This window comes from Leptidea sinapis, chromosome 29 (assembly GCF_905404315.1).
Source record: "Leptidea sinapis chromosome 29, ilLepSina1.1, whole genome shotgun sequence".
Classification (NCBI taxonomy): Eukaryota; Metazoa; Arthropoda; class Insecta; order Lepidoptera; family Pieridae; genus Leptidea; species Leptidea sinapis.
Window position 1 is genome coordinate 10,366,247 of NC_066293.1, and position 17,508 is coordinate 10,383,754.

The 17,508-nt window shown below is 42.7% G+C and overlaps 1 protein-coding gene across 5 annotated transcripts in view; it reads right to left on the bottom strand.

Annotated features, from left to right (window-relative positions):
• LOC126973432 (spectrin beta chain) overlaps positions 1-17,508 on the bottom strand; it is a 152,340-nt gene that overhangs the window by 64,975 nt on the left and 69,857 nt on the right. For all 5 annotated transcript variants that reach the window (XM_050820693.1, XM_050820694.1, XM_050820692.1 and 2 more), the window contains 12 exons: positions 16,812-16,947; positions 15,689-15,901; positions 14,432-14,581; positions 13,149-13,319; positions 8,668-8,845; positions 7,521-7,693; positions 6,733-6,923; positions 5,623-5,817; positions 3,121-3,295; positions 2,226-2,338; positions 1,056-1,168; positions 112-236 (listed from right to left, as the gene is read on the bottom strand). In XM_050820693.1, the coding sequence (XP_050676650.1) occupies positions 112-236; positions 1,056-1,168; positions 2,226-2,338; positions 3,121-3,295; positions 5,623-5,817; positions 6,733-6,923; positions 7,521-7,693; positions 8,668-8,845; positions 13,149-13,319; positions 14,432-14,581; positions 15,689-15,901; positions 16,812-16,947 (1,933 nt within the window). The remainder of the gene's footprint in view (positions 1-111; positions 237-1,055; positions 1,169-2,225; positions 2,339-3,120; positions 3,296-5,622; positions 5,818-6,732; positions 6,924-7,520; positions 7,694-8,667; positions 8,846-13,148; positions 13,320-14,431; positions 14,582-15,688; positions 15,902-16,811; positions 16,948-17,508) is intronic.

Sequence of the window (17,508 nt, forward strand, 5' to 3'; positions counted from 1 at the left end):
TCTACAGTCAAATTTTCTCCGCATGCTCGCGATCATTTACGTGGCACGAAAATAATATCACACGGTCGTGGAGGTGGCGCCTCAACGTGGTGGACACAGTGACAATCTCACCCCGAACTGCTGGTACTCGAGGAAAGCCTCGTGCGCGCCGCTCGACGCGTCAATTTGATCCGCCTCTCGGTTGAACGACTGCAGCTGGAGAAGTTGCTTCAAGTACTTTTCTTTATCTTGCCATTCTGTTAAACAAACAGACAATCTCCTTAGATAATTTATACGTCTAGGTAGTGTCTCTTGCTTGTTAACAAAAACAGGCCAGAAATATTAGTTTAGTGTGCGTGACAAGCTACGTCTTACACTCGCGATTTGTATGATACTTTGTGTTAGTGTGCGTGAATTGCTCAATATAGAGGTTAGTTCTAAAGTCTATTTTTTTCGACGTTTTCACAGCTGTCATAGTCTCTCTATGCGTATCTTTCTTTCTGCATTTCTTCTGCGTGTATATTTCCTGTAGCAAATTTCACAATCCTCATTTAAATTAAACATTTACTGGGCGTATGATAATTATCACCTTAACTCTCAAAGTTTTTTTTATGACAGTAAGGGCCGAGGCGAGCAAGACGTTCAGCTAATGGTAATTGATACGCCCTGCCCATTACAATGCAGTGCCACTCAAGATTTTTGAAAAACCCAAAAATTCTGAGCGGCTATACAATTGCGCTCGTCACATTGAAACATTATGTTACGTCTCATTTGCCCAGTGAATTCACCAGCTACGACGCCTTTCAGACCGAAACACAATAATGCTTATATATTACTGCTTCACAGCAGAAATAGGCGCCGCTGTGGTACCCATAATCTAGCCGGCATCCTGTGCAAAACAGCCTCCCACTCGTAACAACTCTCAAAGTGACGAGCGCAATTCATTTACTGCTCAGATTTTAGATCGAATCAATAATTCTAACCGGTACTGCATTGTATTGGGCAGGGCCTAACCCGTCTCTTCCCTATTATTATAAAATAGCGACTGTAAATGTTAACATATGAAATAAACTCACCTTTCTTAACAGCACGCTGTTCATTGTCCAGCATCTCTATCTTGTCTCTCGCGTCGACCAACGCCGGGTTGGTGGCTAGTAACTGCTTGCCCAGACCTATCACCTCCTTGAACCTAAAATTATTGAAAATTAGAAATAACCCGACATTCAACGATTTCGTCTCTGAAACATTATAACATTTATAGAACTTCAAAGTCAAATGGTCAAATAAACTTTATTCAATTAGGCTTAAACTAAGCGCTTTTGAATCGACACTATAAATATTTCTTATAAATGACTGAATCTACCATATGTTGGGAAAAAGAAGAGCTCCTGAGGAGAACATACAAGAAATTCAACGGCCACTCTTTTCAATCAAATAGAGAATTTTTAATGGTTGCAATATAAAACGAATTAGTTTGTATGGTGGTGCATCCAATTTATAAATTGTGTTTAAATAATATCAAATATATCACTAAAAGTATTAAAGAATAAGCTGTATAAATATAAATGATCGTATATGCGATCGTATATGAATGATCTTGAGAGCTAGAATTCATTTTTTGTATAAGGACGCTTCATGAACATGATGGTCGTGATTACTGTCATAGCACGACGACTTATGGGCCAATGTGAACCAAATTTGAACGATGATAATGGAATCACGTTTAAACACATGAACCCATATTAAATAAAATATTATCAGCCGACATACAACGTCGACATATTTGCGTGTATCTATCAGGGGCGTACATATCATATAGGCATTTAAGCAGTGCCTATCTCGTTATTTTATTTTATGGAATAGGAGGACAAACGAGCGTACGGGTCACCTGGTGTTAAGTGATCACCGCCGCCCACATTCTCTTGCAACACCAGAGGAATCACAAGAGCGCTGCCGGCTTTTAAGGAAAGTTATATACCTAAATAAGTGTTAAAGTTAATTTAGAATAATTTACTTCACTCATTTTATTACTAAACTTCTATTGAACACCCAGTCATAAAAACTTTCCTTGTACTTGATACTAAATATCTACGGTAATCAATCTATGCTTATTCCAAAGCTCAACTACGACTAGTTAGATACTCAGTGCCTTGCTAGTAAATCAATGCACGGCGCTGGTATCTATATATATTTGAGATAATAGTACCATCTATACACTGGTATATAGTAAGTACTATGATACTCACTCGTCGTCGTGTGCGTCGATGTCGTCCTTCAGCTCCTGGTGCTGCTTCAGTAATGCTTCCGCCGTCGCCACGTCCTTCGCGGTCACCTCCGCCGAAACTTGCTCGTGGATTTTCTGTTATATAACCTTATATTACTATTCTATTTTTATGAAAAAGGAGGACAAACGAGCGTACGGGTCACCTGGTGTTACACCAGAGGTATCGCAGGAGCGTAGCCGGCATTTAAAGTACGCGCTTTTTTTTGAAGGTACCCATATCGTATCGTCCCAGAAACACCGCACAAGGAAGCTCATTCCACAGCATTGTTGTACGTGGAAGAAAGTTTCTTGAAAACCGCTACACAACCAGATGGTGGGGATGATATCGTAATTTGTGGTGTGTCGTGCGATGGTGGAATTCGGCGGCAGGAATCAGGTTAAACAGCTCTTCGGAACACTCGCCGTGATAAATGCGGTAGAAGACACACAATGAAGCGACGTCTCTACGCAACGCCAGAGATTGAAAATATTTCAACAACAATTGCATTCATGTACGTTCTCCTTTGTTATATCTTTTTCTAATCGTGAACTCTGCTTTTGTTCTTTATTTTTAAAGATTGGACGGACTTAAACAATTTGTTATTTATAAGTGATATCCCTTACTTCTGGGATTAATTATTATACAAATTGAATTTGTAACCAAAATGAACGATACGGGACTCGAAACCGCGACTACCGCTCGGGCCAGAGCGCTCTTTCCAACTGAGCCAACCGTTCGGATACGCATGGATCGTTAATTTAACACAGCATAAAGAACATCTTTGGTTGTGGTGAACAAGAAAGTTCTTCGAAAATCATCTTGTGGATGACATTTAATAGTATGGCTTGTGTTTTAAGCTCATACACCGCTCTGTCACCTGCAACCAGTCCTGCAGCTGAGCGCTGCTGGTACTGAAGATCTGATGGCCCACAGCGCTCTCCAGCCGGCTGCGTCTTTCCGCCGCCTGCTGCTGACATCGTATCCACATGCTCTCTATCTCCCGCTGTCTGGCTTCCACATTTGCTTTCTCGCTTGGATATTGGGACTTCACACTGCAATATTATTTTAGATTAATTTAGTTTCGTATACAAATATTGTTATACAAAAGAGGATATAATATCACTTATTGAAAGTCAAAAATTACCAACCATTCGAAAAAGTATGCCTTAGACTTGAGATTCTATAATGATAAATTATACATGTATATCATAAAATGTGTGTAAAATTCAAAATATTTTGCTCGATGGCATAGAGTGCTAAACCAGGGATTTCCAAACTATTTTGGACAAGAAACGCCTTTTTCATAGAATAATCTTATCATATCTTTGTCTTTAAACCGAAACCGAAACCGATATCTCAACAAGTCTTTAAGAACACTTTTGCTGTTCCACGATGTATACAGGATGCTTCGAGAACATTCATTAGAATTGTATAAGTATGAACAGGATCCTATGCGGCCAGCGACTGTTCAAAGTTTGGAAACGAAACACAGCAATACGGTATAATAAGAAAAGACGTCTAATAAGAATTCTAACAAAAGAAGACGTTATCAATACCATTTACGAGAAAATATTTAAGATAATAATAATCAATGTCACAGCGTTAGCAAGTAATGATGATCACGTCGCATGTTTAAGAGCTTCGCCTGTCCTCGGTACACACTCGTCAGCCAGCGCGGTGACGGCCTGAACCTTGTCCTGCAGCGGCTGCAGCTCCCGCTCCAGCTGCGCGTGTCGCCGCTGGAGTATGATTATGATACTCACTCGTCAGCCAGCGCGGTGACGGCCTGAACCTTGTCCTGCAGCGGCTGCAGCTCCCGCTCCAGCTGCGCGTGTCGCCGCTGGAGTATGATTATGATACTCACTCGTCAGCCAGCGCGGTGACGGCCTGAACCTTGTCCTGCAGCGGCTGCAGCTCCCGCTCCAGCTGCGCGTGTCGCCGCTGGAGTATGATTATGATACTCACTCGTCAGCCAGCGCGGTGACGGCCTGAACCTTGTCCTGCAGCGGCTGCAGCTCCCGCTCCAGCTGCGCGTGTCGCCGCTGGAGTATGATTATGATACTCACTCGTCAGCCAGCGCGGTGACGGCCTGAACCTTGTCCTGCAGCGGCTGCAGCTCCCGCTCCAGCTGCGCGTGTCGCCGCTGGAGTATGATTATGATACTCACTCGTCAGCCAGCGCGGTGACGGCCTGAACCTTGTCCTGCAGCGGCTGCAGCTCCCGCTCCAGCTGCGCGTGTCGCCGCTGGAGTATGATTATGATACTCACTCGTCAGCCAGCGCGGTGACGGCCTGAACCTTGTCCTGCAGCGGCTGCAGCTCCCGCTCCAGCTGCGCGTGTCGCCGCTGGAGTATGATTATGATACTCACTCGTCAGCCAGCGCGGTGACGGCCTGAACCTTGTCCTGCAGCGGCTGCAGCTCCCGCTCCAGCTGCGCGTGTCGCCGCTGGAGTATGATTATGATACTCACTCGTCAGCCAGCGCGGTGACGGCCTGAACCTTGTCCTGCAGCGGCTGCAGCTCCCGCTCCAGCTGCGCGTGTCGCCGCTGGAGTATGATTATGATACTCACTCGTCAGCCAGCGCGGTGACGGCCTGAACCTTGTCCTGCAGCGGCTGCAGCTCCCGCTCCAGCTGCGCGTGTCGCCGCTGGAGTATGATTATGATACTCACTCGTCAGCCAGCGCGGTGACGGCCTGAACCTTGTCCTGCAGCAGCTGCAGCTCCCGCTCCAGCTGCGCGTGTCGCCGCTGGAGTATGATTATGATACTCACTCGTCAGCCAGCGCGGTGACGGCCTGAACCTTGTCCTGCAGCGGCTGCAGCTCCCGCTCCAGCTGCGCGTGTCGCCGCTGGAGTATGATTATGATACTCACTCGTCAGCCAGCGCGGTGACGGCCTGAACCTTGTCCTGCAGCGCCTGCAGCTCCCGCTCCAGCTGCGCGTGTCGCCGCTGGAGTATGATTATGATACTCACTCGTCAGCCAGCGCGGTGACGGCCTGAACCTTGTCCTGCAGCGGCTGCAGCTCCCGCTCCAGCTGCGCGTGTCGCCGCTGGAGTATGATTATGATACTCACTCGTCAGCCAGCGCGGTGACGTCCTGAACCTTGTCCTGCAGCGGCTGCAGCTCCCGCTCCATGTGCGCGTGTCGCCGCTGGAGTATGATTATGATACTCACTCGTCAGCCAGCGCGGTGACGGCCTGAACCTTGTCCTGCAGCGGCTGCAGCTCCCGCTCCAGCTGCGCGTGTCGCCGCTGGAGTATGATTATGATACTCACTCGTCAGCCAGCGCGGTGACGGCCTGAACCTTGTCCTGCAGCGGCTGCAGCTCCCGCTCCAGCTGCGCGTGTCGCCGCTGGAGTATGATTATGATACTCACTCGTCAGCCAGCGCGGTGACGGCCTGAACCTTGTCCTGCAGCGGCTGCAGCTCCCGCTCCAGCTGCGCGTGTCTCCTCTGCAGGGCGCGCGCTGTCCGCAGGTCTGCGCCGCCCGCCCACCCGCTCTCCAGCTGCTGCTCCTTCTCGCACATCCACTCCAGAGCTTCGTCACAGGTGCGGTAGAACAGCTCCACGCTATCACAAAACAAATATTATAATTATATTTACAATACTATAATAACATAAGATAAAACTATTATGGGGAAGTGTACTAAGAATACTGGTAGCATTTCCGCGTTGGATAGCTAGGCTGATCCGTTGACCGAAATAGTTGCCAGCGCTTGTGTTACCAGTAGCCCTATTGAGGCGCGTAGAGAGAAACATTTATCCCCAGCGTGACTGTATGAATGCTTGTCTTCCTTTGCCATAAAAAACAATATGCCCGTTTGGTCATTCATAAAGCATCATCGATGGATTCAAATGCGCGTCGTATTGTATCTTATTTTAGCCAATAGGAAGAGCAAAATAAAAGCAAAAATAAAAATCATCAGTACCGGAAGGATTAAGGAAATATTTATTAAAATGCCTCAATTTGTATAGAATAGCTGTCTCATGCAAAGCATTTGATTTATTGCATCGCATTATTTTAAAAAATATCCAAGAAACTAATGGCATTTAAAATATAATATCAAGTTGTATTGATTCAGGCTGGATGTCTGTATCTTGAAAGAATGTTTGTTGTTAGCTATCTACATTTTCTAGAATATATTAATACTAGGATACTTCAAGGTTCTGTATTTGATCCGATTTAACTGTTGCTCGATAACCTTTATTATTATTATTATTAATAGACATTTACATGAACATAATTTGGAAATTACAAGCATAGTATATGATTAAAGCCTTGAGATATCTGCATCTATGAAAATTAATTGACCTTGGTATGCGTGTGACTTAAATTAAAAAGCAAAAACCTTATGCCCACGGTATTAGCTTAGACTTCCACAACTTCAAAGAATACAAATGATGTGCGCACATGTAGAGGCACAACAAATTCATGTATTTATTAAGTACTTTAACAGCTAATATGTTAAACATTAAATTCTTCACCTAGAAGCTCCTTCCAAGCTCTTTTCCTTCTGCTGTTTCAACCGCAGCAGTCTGTCCCACTGCTGTCTTAGCTGCTGAGTTCTGGCAACAGCGCGGCTCGCCTGTCGGTGCTTCGCGGACACCAGCTCTTCGGCTGACGCATTTATCTTCTCCAGACGCTTAGAAGCAGCTGACAGATCCGTCACGAATTTCTACAATTGAAATCGGTCTCATCATTAAAGATCATGGGTTGGTGCTTTTAGTGGTTGTGGTTGAATGTTCTTCTTGACGTAACAGTTTTGAATTTACATCATAACTAATTATTCTGTCCTTTCGTATAATATTTATTAAAGAGTTTTTGTGTGTTTGTTTGTACTCATTAAAGCTATGGAAAGAAAGAACATTTATCAGCGAGTATTTCATATTAAAATAAAATAGAGTTATTTTTGTTTCAGTTTTCAAATTAATATCATCGTTTCGTCGCTCTATAATTTCTGCAACGGTCTTGTGATTTTTCTGGTGTTACAAGAGAGTATGGCTGCGGTGATGAAGTACACAACAACATAACAAAAACCAAAAAATAAATAGCGGTCTTATTTGCGGGGGCCGCTCACTTAGACACTAAAACCTCTTTATTTGTTAACAAAAAGTAAACGATAAGTTATCGTATATAGATATAGTTAGTTAAGAATATCGAGGTATAAAAAAGATTTCCTTCCAGATTTTTCCAACATTCAGGGAGATAGATAACATTCCCTACTAATAACAAAGGTTTTTAAAATCGTATCTCACATTAAATGCGAACTAACCTCATACTTCCTCTTGGCGGTGTCAACAGTGTCCTCCTTATCGTCAGCTCTCAGCATCTTCTCCTTCTCCTTCATCCACTTATCGAAGTCCTCACACTCCGCGAAGAAACTGTACATCATGATGGCATCTTCTAGTTGAGCGCGGCGAGCCTCCGATAACTTGAGGAGCTCGTCTGTTTAAAAATATATCACTTATTTAAGAATTTACAAAATCTCCTTCAGAAGTACATTTGCAGAAAAGCACAGTCTTCCATGACTGTGATAAATTAAAGTGAAATAATAAAACAAATTAAATTTTATAACAATAATTTATGAACGATACGGGACTCGAACCTGGGTCTCTCGAGTAATAATAATTCTAATTTGCATTATTAATTCCAGAAGTTAGGGATATCACATTAAAATAACAAATTGTTCAGTAATTTTTTTTATTTAAGAGTTGATTTTTATTAAGCAAGCAAGAGGCTCATGCGATGGGGAGTGGGGAGTTTTCTCACCAGATTATCATCCGCAACACCAGGCGTCAAGAGATATGTTACCGGCCTTTAAGGTAGGAGTTTGAGCTTATTTCTAGAAGTTCCCTAAGTCGTATTGGTTCAGGAAAACAACAGCAGTTTGTAATTGATTCTAGAAAGTTGGACGAGGCAACAAATTACTTGCAAAATGCGAGGCTGTGGAATGCCAAACGTCATTGTGTTGCTAAAATACCACCCATTTTGCATTTTGACGTGATTAAGCGTAATTACGCACCACCTGCTTCACCAGGACAGTCTTCTTGACGCGCTGGACCGTGCGCACCTTCTATGAATGTGATCACTAACCGTACTGCGAGTCGATCTGCGCGATGCGGTCCCGCACGTGCGGCACGGCGACGGGCGCGGCCACGTGCGTACTCCGTCGTGCGGGCGGCCACCACCTGCTTCACCAGGACAGTCTTCTTGACGCGCTGGACCGTGCGCACCTTCTATGAATGTGATCACTAACCGTACTGCGAGTCGATCTGCGCGATGCGGTCCCGCACGTGCGGCACGGCGACGGGCGCGGCCACGTGCGTACTCCGTCGTGCGGGCGGCCACCACCTGCTTCACCAGGACAGTCTTCTTGACGCGCTGGACCGTGCGCACCTTCTATGAATGTGATCACTAACCGTACTGCGAGTCGATCTGCGCGATGCGGTCCCGCACGTGCGGCACGGCGACGGGCGCGGCCACGTGCGTCCTCCGTCGTGCGGGCGGCCCGCGTCGCACGCGCACCACCTGCTTCACCAGGACAGTCTTCTTGACGCGCTGGACCGTACGGACCTTCTCCGGACGACGGACTTGCACCTGCATTCAAATTCAAAAATACAATTTATTGTACTCAATATTGAGTTTGTTACACCGAAGTAAATCATATAAGACCTCTTAAACGTCGAGTTCATAAGAACGAATGGGCCACAGCTTCCGCTTATAATAATTATTTATACCATTTGCATCTAGTGTTACATTGTTAGTTAACAAAAAATCACTCTGTAAACAAAGCAATATAAAATCAATTGTCATAACGGCAAATGATAACAAGAGACGGACATATTATATTATGTAGTATTTTACTTTTATTGTTTATATTGAGGGTATTCGTATTGCCCTCCTGGGCGGTAATATCCTACATTTCCTATTTCCCACTTTTACTTACGAATCTTCCTTTCACACCACCTATCTTTCCCTTTCCCTATTCCTACCCTCTCCGCCAATCCAACGTCTGCCGCGCGGATGGATGCATGGCTAGGGGCAAGCCTAGTCGTTAGCGTGCCACACTGCCCTGGGACCGGGCGACCCAGAATCAGGCTAGCCTTACCCTGGCATGCGGGGCTCTGCTGGGGTGGACAAACCTTTCCCTTGCTATTCGTGGTAACGCAATGGAGACTAATAAAAATAGGTTAATCCACCAAAATGGCGGCGATATGGTTCGCCACCCATCACGTCTCGTTTCTCGCGGGGGCGAAAAGCGGCCCATGGAGAGCCGCTTTTCTACGTTGAATGTAAGAGGAGGAGTGGATGATAAGGTAGATGAAGTATGTCAGATGATGGATGAACGATCCATAGATATTCTGTGCGTGAATGAAACGAAGAGGAAATTATGTGACACCACGGTTCATGGTCCCTACACGGTATACTGGTCCGGAGTCCCCCAAACCAGCCGAGGCTGTCAGGGAGTTGGTGTGATTCTTTCCGCTCGAATAGTAGAATGTGTGATAGAGCATGAATGTGTTAGCCTAAGACTCCTCTGGATGAGGTTAAAAGTCGGACTCAATCGCTTGTTTATCCTTGGGGTCTATGCACCGACGGATCTGTGCGGAGGTGGGTCATTAAAAGCCAAAAAAGTGAGAGAGGAATTTTGGGACAGCATGAGAGAGTTCTTGAATAAATGCGGAGAAAATTAACGGATCGTGATGTTAGGGGATTTTAATGGGTGGGTTGGAGTAAAGCGTGATGGGTATGAAGGAGTTCTGGGTACTTTTGGGGACGAGAGAGTGAATGAAAATGGGAAAAGCCTGCTTGAAGTATGCTTGGAATGGAATCTTTGCGTGGCCAACATATTGTTTAACCACAAAAAGATCCATTTGTATACAAGAGATGAGGGTGAGTCTAGAAGTATGATTGATTTTGTAATTGTGGATGAAAGACTGAGAAAGAAAGTGCAAGATGCTCGGGCATACCGCGGTGTAGGCCTCGACACAGACCACTTCCTGGTCATAGCCCGAATGCGCGGCCTTTTTAAACGTTGGCGACACCGAGGAGCTGAGCCTACGAGTGTTTTGGACAGAGTAAAAGTGGAAAATCTACAAGAAAAAGAAAGGAAAGACGAGTATGTAGAGAAACTGAAAGAAAGTTTTAAAGGCACAAAAGAGATAGGTGTGGTTGAAGATTTGTGGGAGACATTTAAGAAAGGGGTCGTGAATGTTGCTGTTGAGGTATGCGGCGTAGCTAAAAGAAGGAAAGGAAAAAAGAACTATAATTTGTGGATGGATAAAGAGGTACAAATAGCGGTGCAAGAAAAGAAGAAAGCTTGGTTGGATTGGTTAGCAACAAAAGCTAACCAAAAAGTACAAAAGGCAACGGATGACGAGATAAAGGAAGCAAGAACGAAGTATAAAATATTGAAATCAGCAGCGAAAGCAGTTGTGTCTAGAAAGAAAAAAGAACGAAAGGAGGATTTTGATAGGAGGCTCACTGAAGATTTCCAGTCAAACATTAAGTTCTTCTGGAAATCCATCAAAACAGCCAGAGGGAAAACGTCTACCTCGGAGCTCAGTATAATCAGGAGTCAAGATGGGAACATTATAAGAGGAGAAGAATGTGTGCTAAAGAGATGGCAAGAGTATTTTGAAAATTTGTTTGAAAGAGAGGAAGTGCATGAACAACATCCGGCAGCTTCTATTGAAACTAATATAAATGTTGATGAAAGTGAGATAAGCATGGATGAAATAGTGAAAGCATTGAAAAGTATGAGATTAGGTAAAGCTGCAGGGTATGACAGGATTACCGTCGAGATGCTGAGGGCTGGTCAGGGCATAGTGGCTAGCCAGCTGTACCGCCTCTTCAATTTGTACTGGCGAAATGGCAAGTACTAGGAGACTGGTGCAAAGCTGTAATCGTGCCATTGTATAAGGGAAATGGGTCACGACAAGACTGCAGAAATTACCGCGGTATAAGCCTTCTCAGCGTCGTCGGTAAATTGTATGCAAAAGTGTTGATTGAAAGAGTTGTGAATGAAACAGACGAAAAAGTATGGGATGCGGGATTTAGAAAGGGAATGGGATGTACGGATCAGGTCTTTTCCTTGCGGTGCATAGCCGAAAAGTTTTTGGCTAAAAACAAAAAGGTCTATTGCGTGTTCGTGGATCTAGAAAAGGCCTATGATAGAGTGGTGAGGAATGAATTGTGGTCAGCATTGTCCGCGAGCGGTGTGAGCAGTATCCTCATACGAGCATTGCAATCTCTTTATAGAGATTCTAGTGCTTGTGTAAGGATAAACGGGGCATACACTGAATGGTTTAATATCGAAAAAGGTGTTAGACAGGGATGTGTAGCGTCACCGTGGCTGTTTAATCTGTTCATGAACAATTGCTTGACAGGTTTAAAAGAGAATGACAGTGGGTTGAGAATGAATGAGTTACTTGTCAAATGTTTTCTCTATACTGATGACCAAGTATTACTTGCATCTTCAGCCGAGGAGTTGCAAGAGATGGTAAGAGATGAGGTAGTGACAGGCTGCAATATCGTGATTGGAGATGAAAAAATTGAACAGGTGAATGAGTTTGTGTATCTGGGTTCTAAATTTACAAGAGATGGAAAGTATGAGAGTGATATTGAAAGAAGAGTGAATGCAGGAAACATGGTGAATGGAGCTTTGCACTCCTTTATGAACAGTCAGAAGGTGTCTAATAAGGCTCGTTTGGCTGTGCATGAGGGGGTGTTGGTTCCAACACTCATGTACGGAAGTGAAAGTTGGGTATGGCAGAAGAAACATGAAAGCAGAATAAATGCAGTTGAGATGAGAGCGTTGAGAAGTATGATAGGAGTTAAACTGAGTGACAGGATACGAAATAGTGAGATAAGGAAACGTTGTGGTCTGAAAGAAGATGTTGTGACAAAAATTGAGAAAGGTATGCTGAGATGGTTTGGACATGTCGAGAGAATGAATGAAGAACGATTGACGAAGAAAGTGTATAAGGCCAGTGTGAATGAAAGTGTTGGAAGGGGTAGACCTAGGCGGACGTTTCAAGATCAAATCAGGGACGTCTTGAAAAAAGGCCAGGTCAAGAGTACCCTAAACCGGAGAGCATGTATGAAAGGAATAATGAAAGTGGACGAAGCGAAAGAAGTATGTAAGGATCGTAGCAAGTGGAAAGAAGTGGTCTCTGCCCACCCCTACGGGAAAGGAGGCGTGATTTTATGTATGTATGTATGTATTCGTAAATTATTTACTTTGTAATGATGTTCTTATGTTTTAGCACCTAAATGCTTGTGCTTTTGTTGTGCCTTTTTTTCAGAATTTATATTAATGTCTTGTAGTTTTAAGTTGTTTCTTTGATATAACACTTTAAATTTAAATAATATTATAAATAATATAATCCCTTATAAAATGCTCACAGAATACTGTTATTTATTTACGGTGTGTGTGGATGATGCAGCTACGTGTAGTAGCTTTTTGTTTTGAATAACTTTTTATTTTGTATTAATTTACATTTACTTTTTTGAATTACTCCTATAAAGCATTAACTATTTATCGTTTGAGTAAGTTTGTTGCATCACTACATATTATATTGTAATTGAAATGATTTGTAAAACGATGAAAATTATTAAATCTTGATTTAAAAGAGTGGCAATGAGTTTCTTGAAACTTCTTCTTATTAGCTTAACCCTTTACGAAGTAGCGATAGATTCAATAACAAAAAATTTTTTTATTACATTCATAAGCGTCATTTCCGTGACCTATATGAATAAAGATTTGATTTAAATTATATTATTTTATCGACCCTTGTACACGGTAAAACTCGAATGATTGTACAAGATTTATGATATTTTAAACGTAATTTATTTACAATAAATAATTAAAAGTGTTAGACATAAAAAGTAGACTCACAGGCACAAGTCTGGGTTCGATCTCTCGCACGTAGTTTGCGGGCACGAACCCGTCAGTGCGGTCCGCCTTGCGTATCGACCACCAGTCGGGGTTGGTCTTGTTCATCAGGAACATCACCTCCCCCTTCGCTATGCTGATGCCTTGGCCGGAAAACGCGTAGAGCGCCTTCACCTGTAATAATCACACGTATAGCAATAGTAACAAGAAATTTATGTTTTGGGAGTCTAGTTGTATTTACATAGAGTGGAGATATACTGAGTTCATTTCGTTAAGGTAAGATGTATATTTCCAAAATAATTTAAGGTTATTTTTTAAGGATGATTCTAATATTATTTTCAGTATACTTTTCATAGCAATCTAAGAGTTGCAATTTGACACGTTTCCGTATAAGGGCGAACTCTTGGTAAACTTTCCATCATGACCAAAGTTTTGATTTACATGTCAATGTGCTTATGAAACTTCTTTAGAACCAGTCTGGAAACTTAAGCGTTTTTAATGTAAAATTATCAACTGCATCTTCAGGAGCAGTACCATTATCTTCTATATAATCTATTTAAGCCTACTTTGTCAAAGAAGCTTTAATATATTTCTTGAATTTGTGCTAATAAGAGCACACTGTGGTCTGAAAGAAGATGTCGTGACAAGGATTGAGAAAGGAATGCTGAAATGGTTTGGACACGTGGAGAGAATGAGTGAAGAAAGAACGAGAAATAAAATATATAAAGGAAGTGTGCGTGGGCAAGTCGGTCGCGGGAGACCTCGTAGATCATTCGAGGAACAAATTGGAGAGGTCTTGAAAAAAGCAAACGTCCTAAGCACCCGGAACCGAATGAAGCACGTGAGGTTTGTGAGGATAGAAGCAAGTGGCATTCTGTTGCCTATGTCTACCCCGACGGGAAACAGGCGTGTGTGTGTGTGTGTGTGTGTGTGTGTGTGTGTGTGTGTGTGTGTGTGTGTGTGTGTGTGTGTGTGTGTGTGTGTGTGTGTGTGTGTGTGTGTGGGTGTGTGTGGGTGTTGGTATGAATTTGTGCTCAGTGAGTCCTAGTACAGTAACGGTAACAAAATCACAGGGAGCATCCGGCGAGCCCTTTCAAACGAGGATGATTCGTGGTTTTTTACGACAGCAATGCTTTTTAAATGCCCATGAAACAAATGTTTTTTGACGAATCGTGAAAGAGCACCATTCCGTATGCAAGAAATGAAACATAAATATAAAATATAAAATGACGAATCGTGTTTTTTGACGAATCATCAATGACGTTTTCCGTGTGAATGAGTCCTACCTGCGGCACGCTGCGCTCCTCGGTGACGGTGCGGTGCTCCAGCCGCTCGACCGGCTCCTCCTCCCACACCTCGGTGGGCACGAGGCGGCTCTCGCTGCCCCACTCCTCCTCACTCTCCACCGCGCCTCCGGACTCCACCTCCGTCGGGAGCTGGAGGGAGTATACATATTTATTTATTTACAATAAGACAACCAGCTGTTATTACAATATAACCTACGTATATGTACAATAATCTTACGATTAATGCATAACATTTTAAGAATGTCACAGCTCTCGAATGGAAATGGAAAAATCGAACTTGTCGTTGCATATGAACGTCACTTCATTGTTTTTTTTTATTTTGTTCATATACTATGACGTCATAGTTCAAAGCAACGAACAAATTAAGTGGATAGGCGGCTAATTTAAAAATTGACTCTTGTTGTAACACTTTTACGTTAATTTCGGTGCATTTTTTTTTAAAGATTCAAATCTCGTAAAACTTTTTTGCGCTCTAAAAATGATTATCAATAATACTGATGTAGGTACGGATACATTACATTACAAAAATGAACGTCTAAAATAAAAGCGATTGAGTGATTTTATGAAACCACGATGCAAGGGAAACTTTTTTTCACAAAATAACATTAATATTAGCATAATAGTCTAAAGAAAAGATTTATATACCTAATGTATTATGCTTTATTTAATCATACAATAAAAATAATAAAAAAAACCTTTGTCAAGTATGGGTTCGAACTTACGCTCACTCTCGGGAACCTGAGCTTAAATATTGCGCTTCAGCCCATTCCAACCTGACTTGAAAGCAATATTGACATTAATTATTCAACTTCACTTCTACTCCGCGGTTGTAATGCGACATGCAATAGATGGACGAAAAAAATTGAGGTATTTGAGTAATCAAATTGTCAGTTAAAAAAATTAATAATGGTGATTTGAGAAGAAAAGCCCTTTTGCCGCGAAAGACGTTATCCAAATGTTTTAAGTTTTCTTAATTGTTAATTCCGCTAATATTTGTCTTTAAACAATTCTATATATTGAGTCTCGTGCCAGAGTTGGGCGAATCACCATCTCCTAAGGATGCGTCGTGTAGAGGCGAAACACGTGTCGAATTGTTTAAAGACTAATTTTGTCGGAATTAACACTAAAGAAAACTTAAATCATTTGGATAAAGATAAATTGTGTAAAAGTGTGTCAATATTTTTGTGTGTCAATATTATGTCAGTGTGTCAATATTATATTGTTGTTAGAGTCTACCTGTAGCGTGAGTATTCCGGCGGCCTGCAGCCGTTGCGCGGTCCCCCGCAGCGCTTGCAGCTCTCCGCTGTACGCCCGCAGCTCGTCGTGGACAATACGCTGACGGGCCAGAAGCGCTGCAGCGCTGTTTGCGTCGACGCCGCAGTCCTCGCTGGCAACGAGCGCGTGTTTCTCTTTCATCCAGGACTCCGCTTCGTTCGCGTCACCGTAAAACTGAAATTATCGTTCTATTTATTACCGGCCATTTATCGATACAAACGTTCTCGACTTTTCACTCTAGATCAAATTTATTTTCCCTCTGTTTTGCATTTTTTGGTATTTTTTTGTAAGTATCACGGTTGGCTCAAGTTAGCGCGTTTACCACTTAAACAAACCCTTTATTCAGTTTTCAAGGAACTTACTTCCATGTACAAAAAAGCGATGGAATTAGCTTCCTTGTGTGGTGTTTCCCAGACGATACGACATGGGTACCTTCAAAAAAGAGCGCGTACACTTTTTTAAGGGCCGGCAGTGTTGCCGGGGTTGCAGGTGTGTTCCTGTGATTCCTCTGGTGTTCAAGATAATGTGGGCGGCGGTGATCACTTCACACCAGTTGACCCGTACGCTCGTTAGCCTTTTTCTTCCATGAAAAATAAAAACTAATATTCAACAAATTTAAGAGCTGATATTATTCATTCTAATATTTTTTTTAAATAATTAATAAAAAATAGTACTTTAAACTAAACGGAAAAATAACAATTATTATAATATTGGAAACGAGGTGAAAAGAGGAGACAACCAGTCTGTCAAGCGTGATAAAATGAACGTGTGACTTCATATATAAAATAATTCTGCTCAGGATTCTTGAAAAACCAAAAAATTCTGAGCGGTACTACAATTGCGCTCGTCACCTTGAGACATAAGATGTTAAGTCTCATTTGCCCAGTAATTTCATTGGCTACGGCGCCCTTCAGACCGAAACACAGTAATGTTTACACATTACTGCTTCACGGCTGAAATAGGCGCCGTTGTGGTTCCCATAATCTAGCCGGCATCCTGGTAAAAGTCTGAGCAAAGTCTGAGTTCGCTTATATATCTCTTTGGATATTGGGTCTTTTGTGTATCCCAGCGTCCGTCAGCTCACCTGGTGCGCCTCTGCAGCATCAGCCAGCTTCTTGTCCCGGTCGTTCGCCAGCTGCCGCAGGATCTCCCACTGCTCGCTCAGCGCCGACAGTCGACGCTCAATCTCTGCACTCTTCGGGTGTTTCGCGTCTATAAGGCTGTGCATCGCAGAGAATATATTATGGACTATATTATATAGATGTTTGATGACTACGAAAATTCTTTGTGAATACAAACATAAAATAATAATACAATATTTACGATCCAAATAGTCCAGTGGTAAGTAATTCTGCCTACTGAACTAGAAGTTCCCGGTTTGGATCCCGGTACGTGAAAATATTTATATGTATAAAAGTTGGCACTACAGCAGTGCCAACTAACATATGTTGTATGCGTTACACACAGTTGGCTGTCGTTTCCAGAGGAGTGCATTCCATATAGGCAAATAGGCAATGCCTATTTCAATAAAAACCTAAATAAAATTATATAGCAGTAGTGCTTAAGTTGACTTAGTTTAAATTGGTTCTATTAAACACCCATCCAGTAAGTTTTACCTAACGTAACCTTTGGTAAGCAAGATATTTTGAAAAAGTGTTCGTCGAAACCTAAACGACTCTAGAAGAAGGTTTGCTAACATATGAAATGTTCCAAAAACATGTCTTCGCAATTCAACTGCGTAAGGTAAACTTTCCTACTGGCCTACTATTGGCCCACCGCCT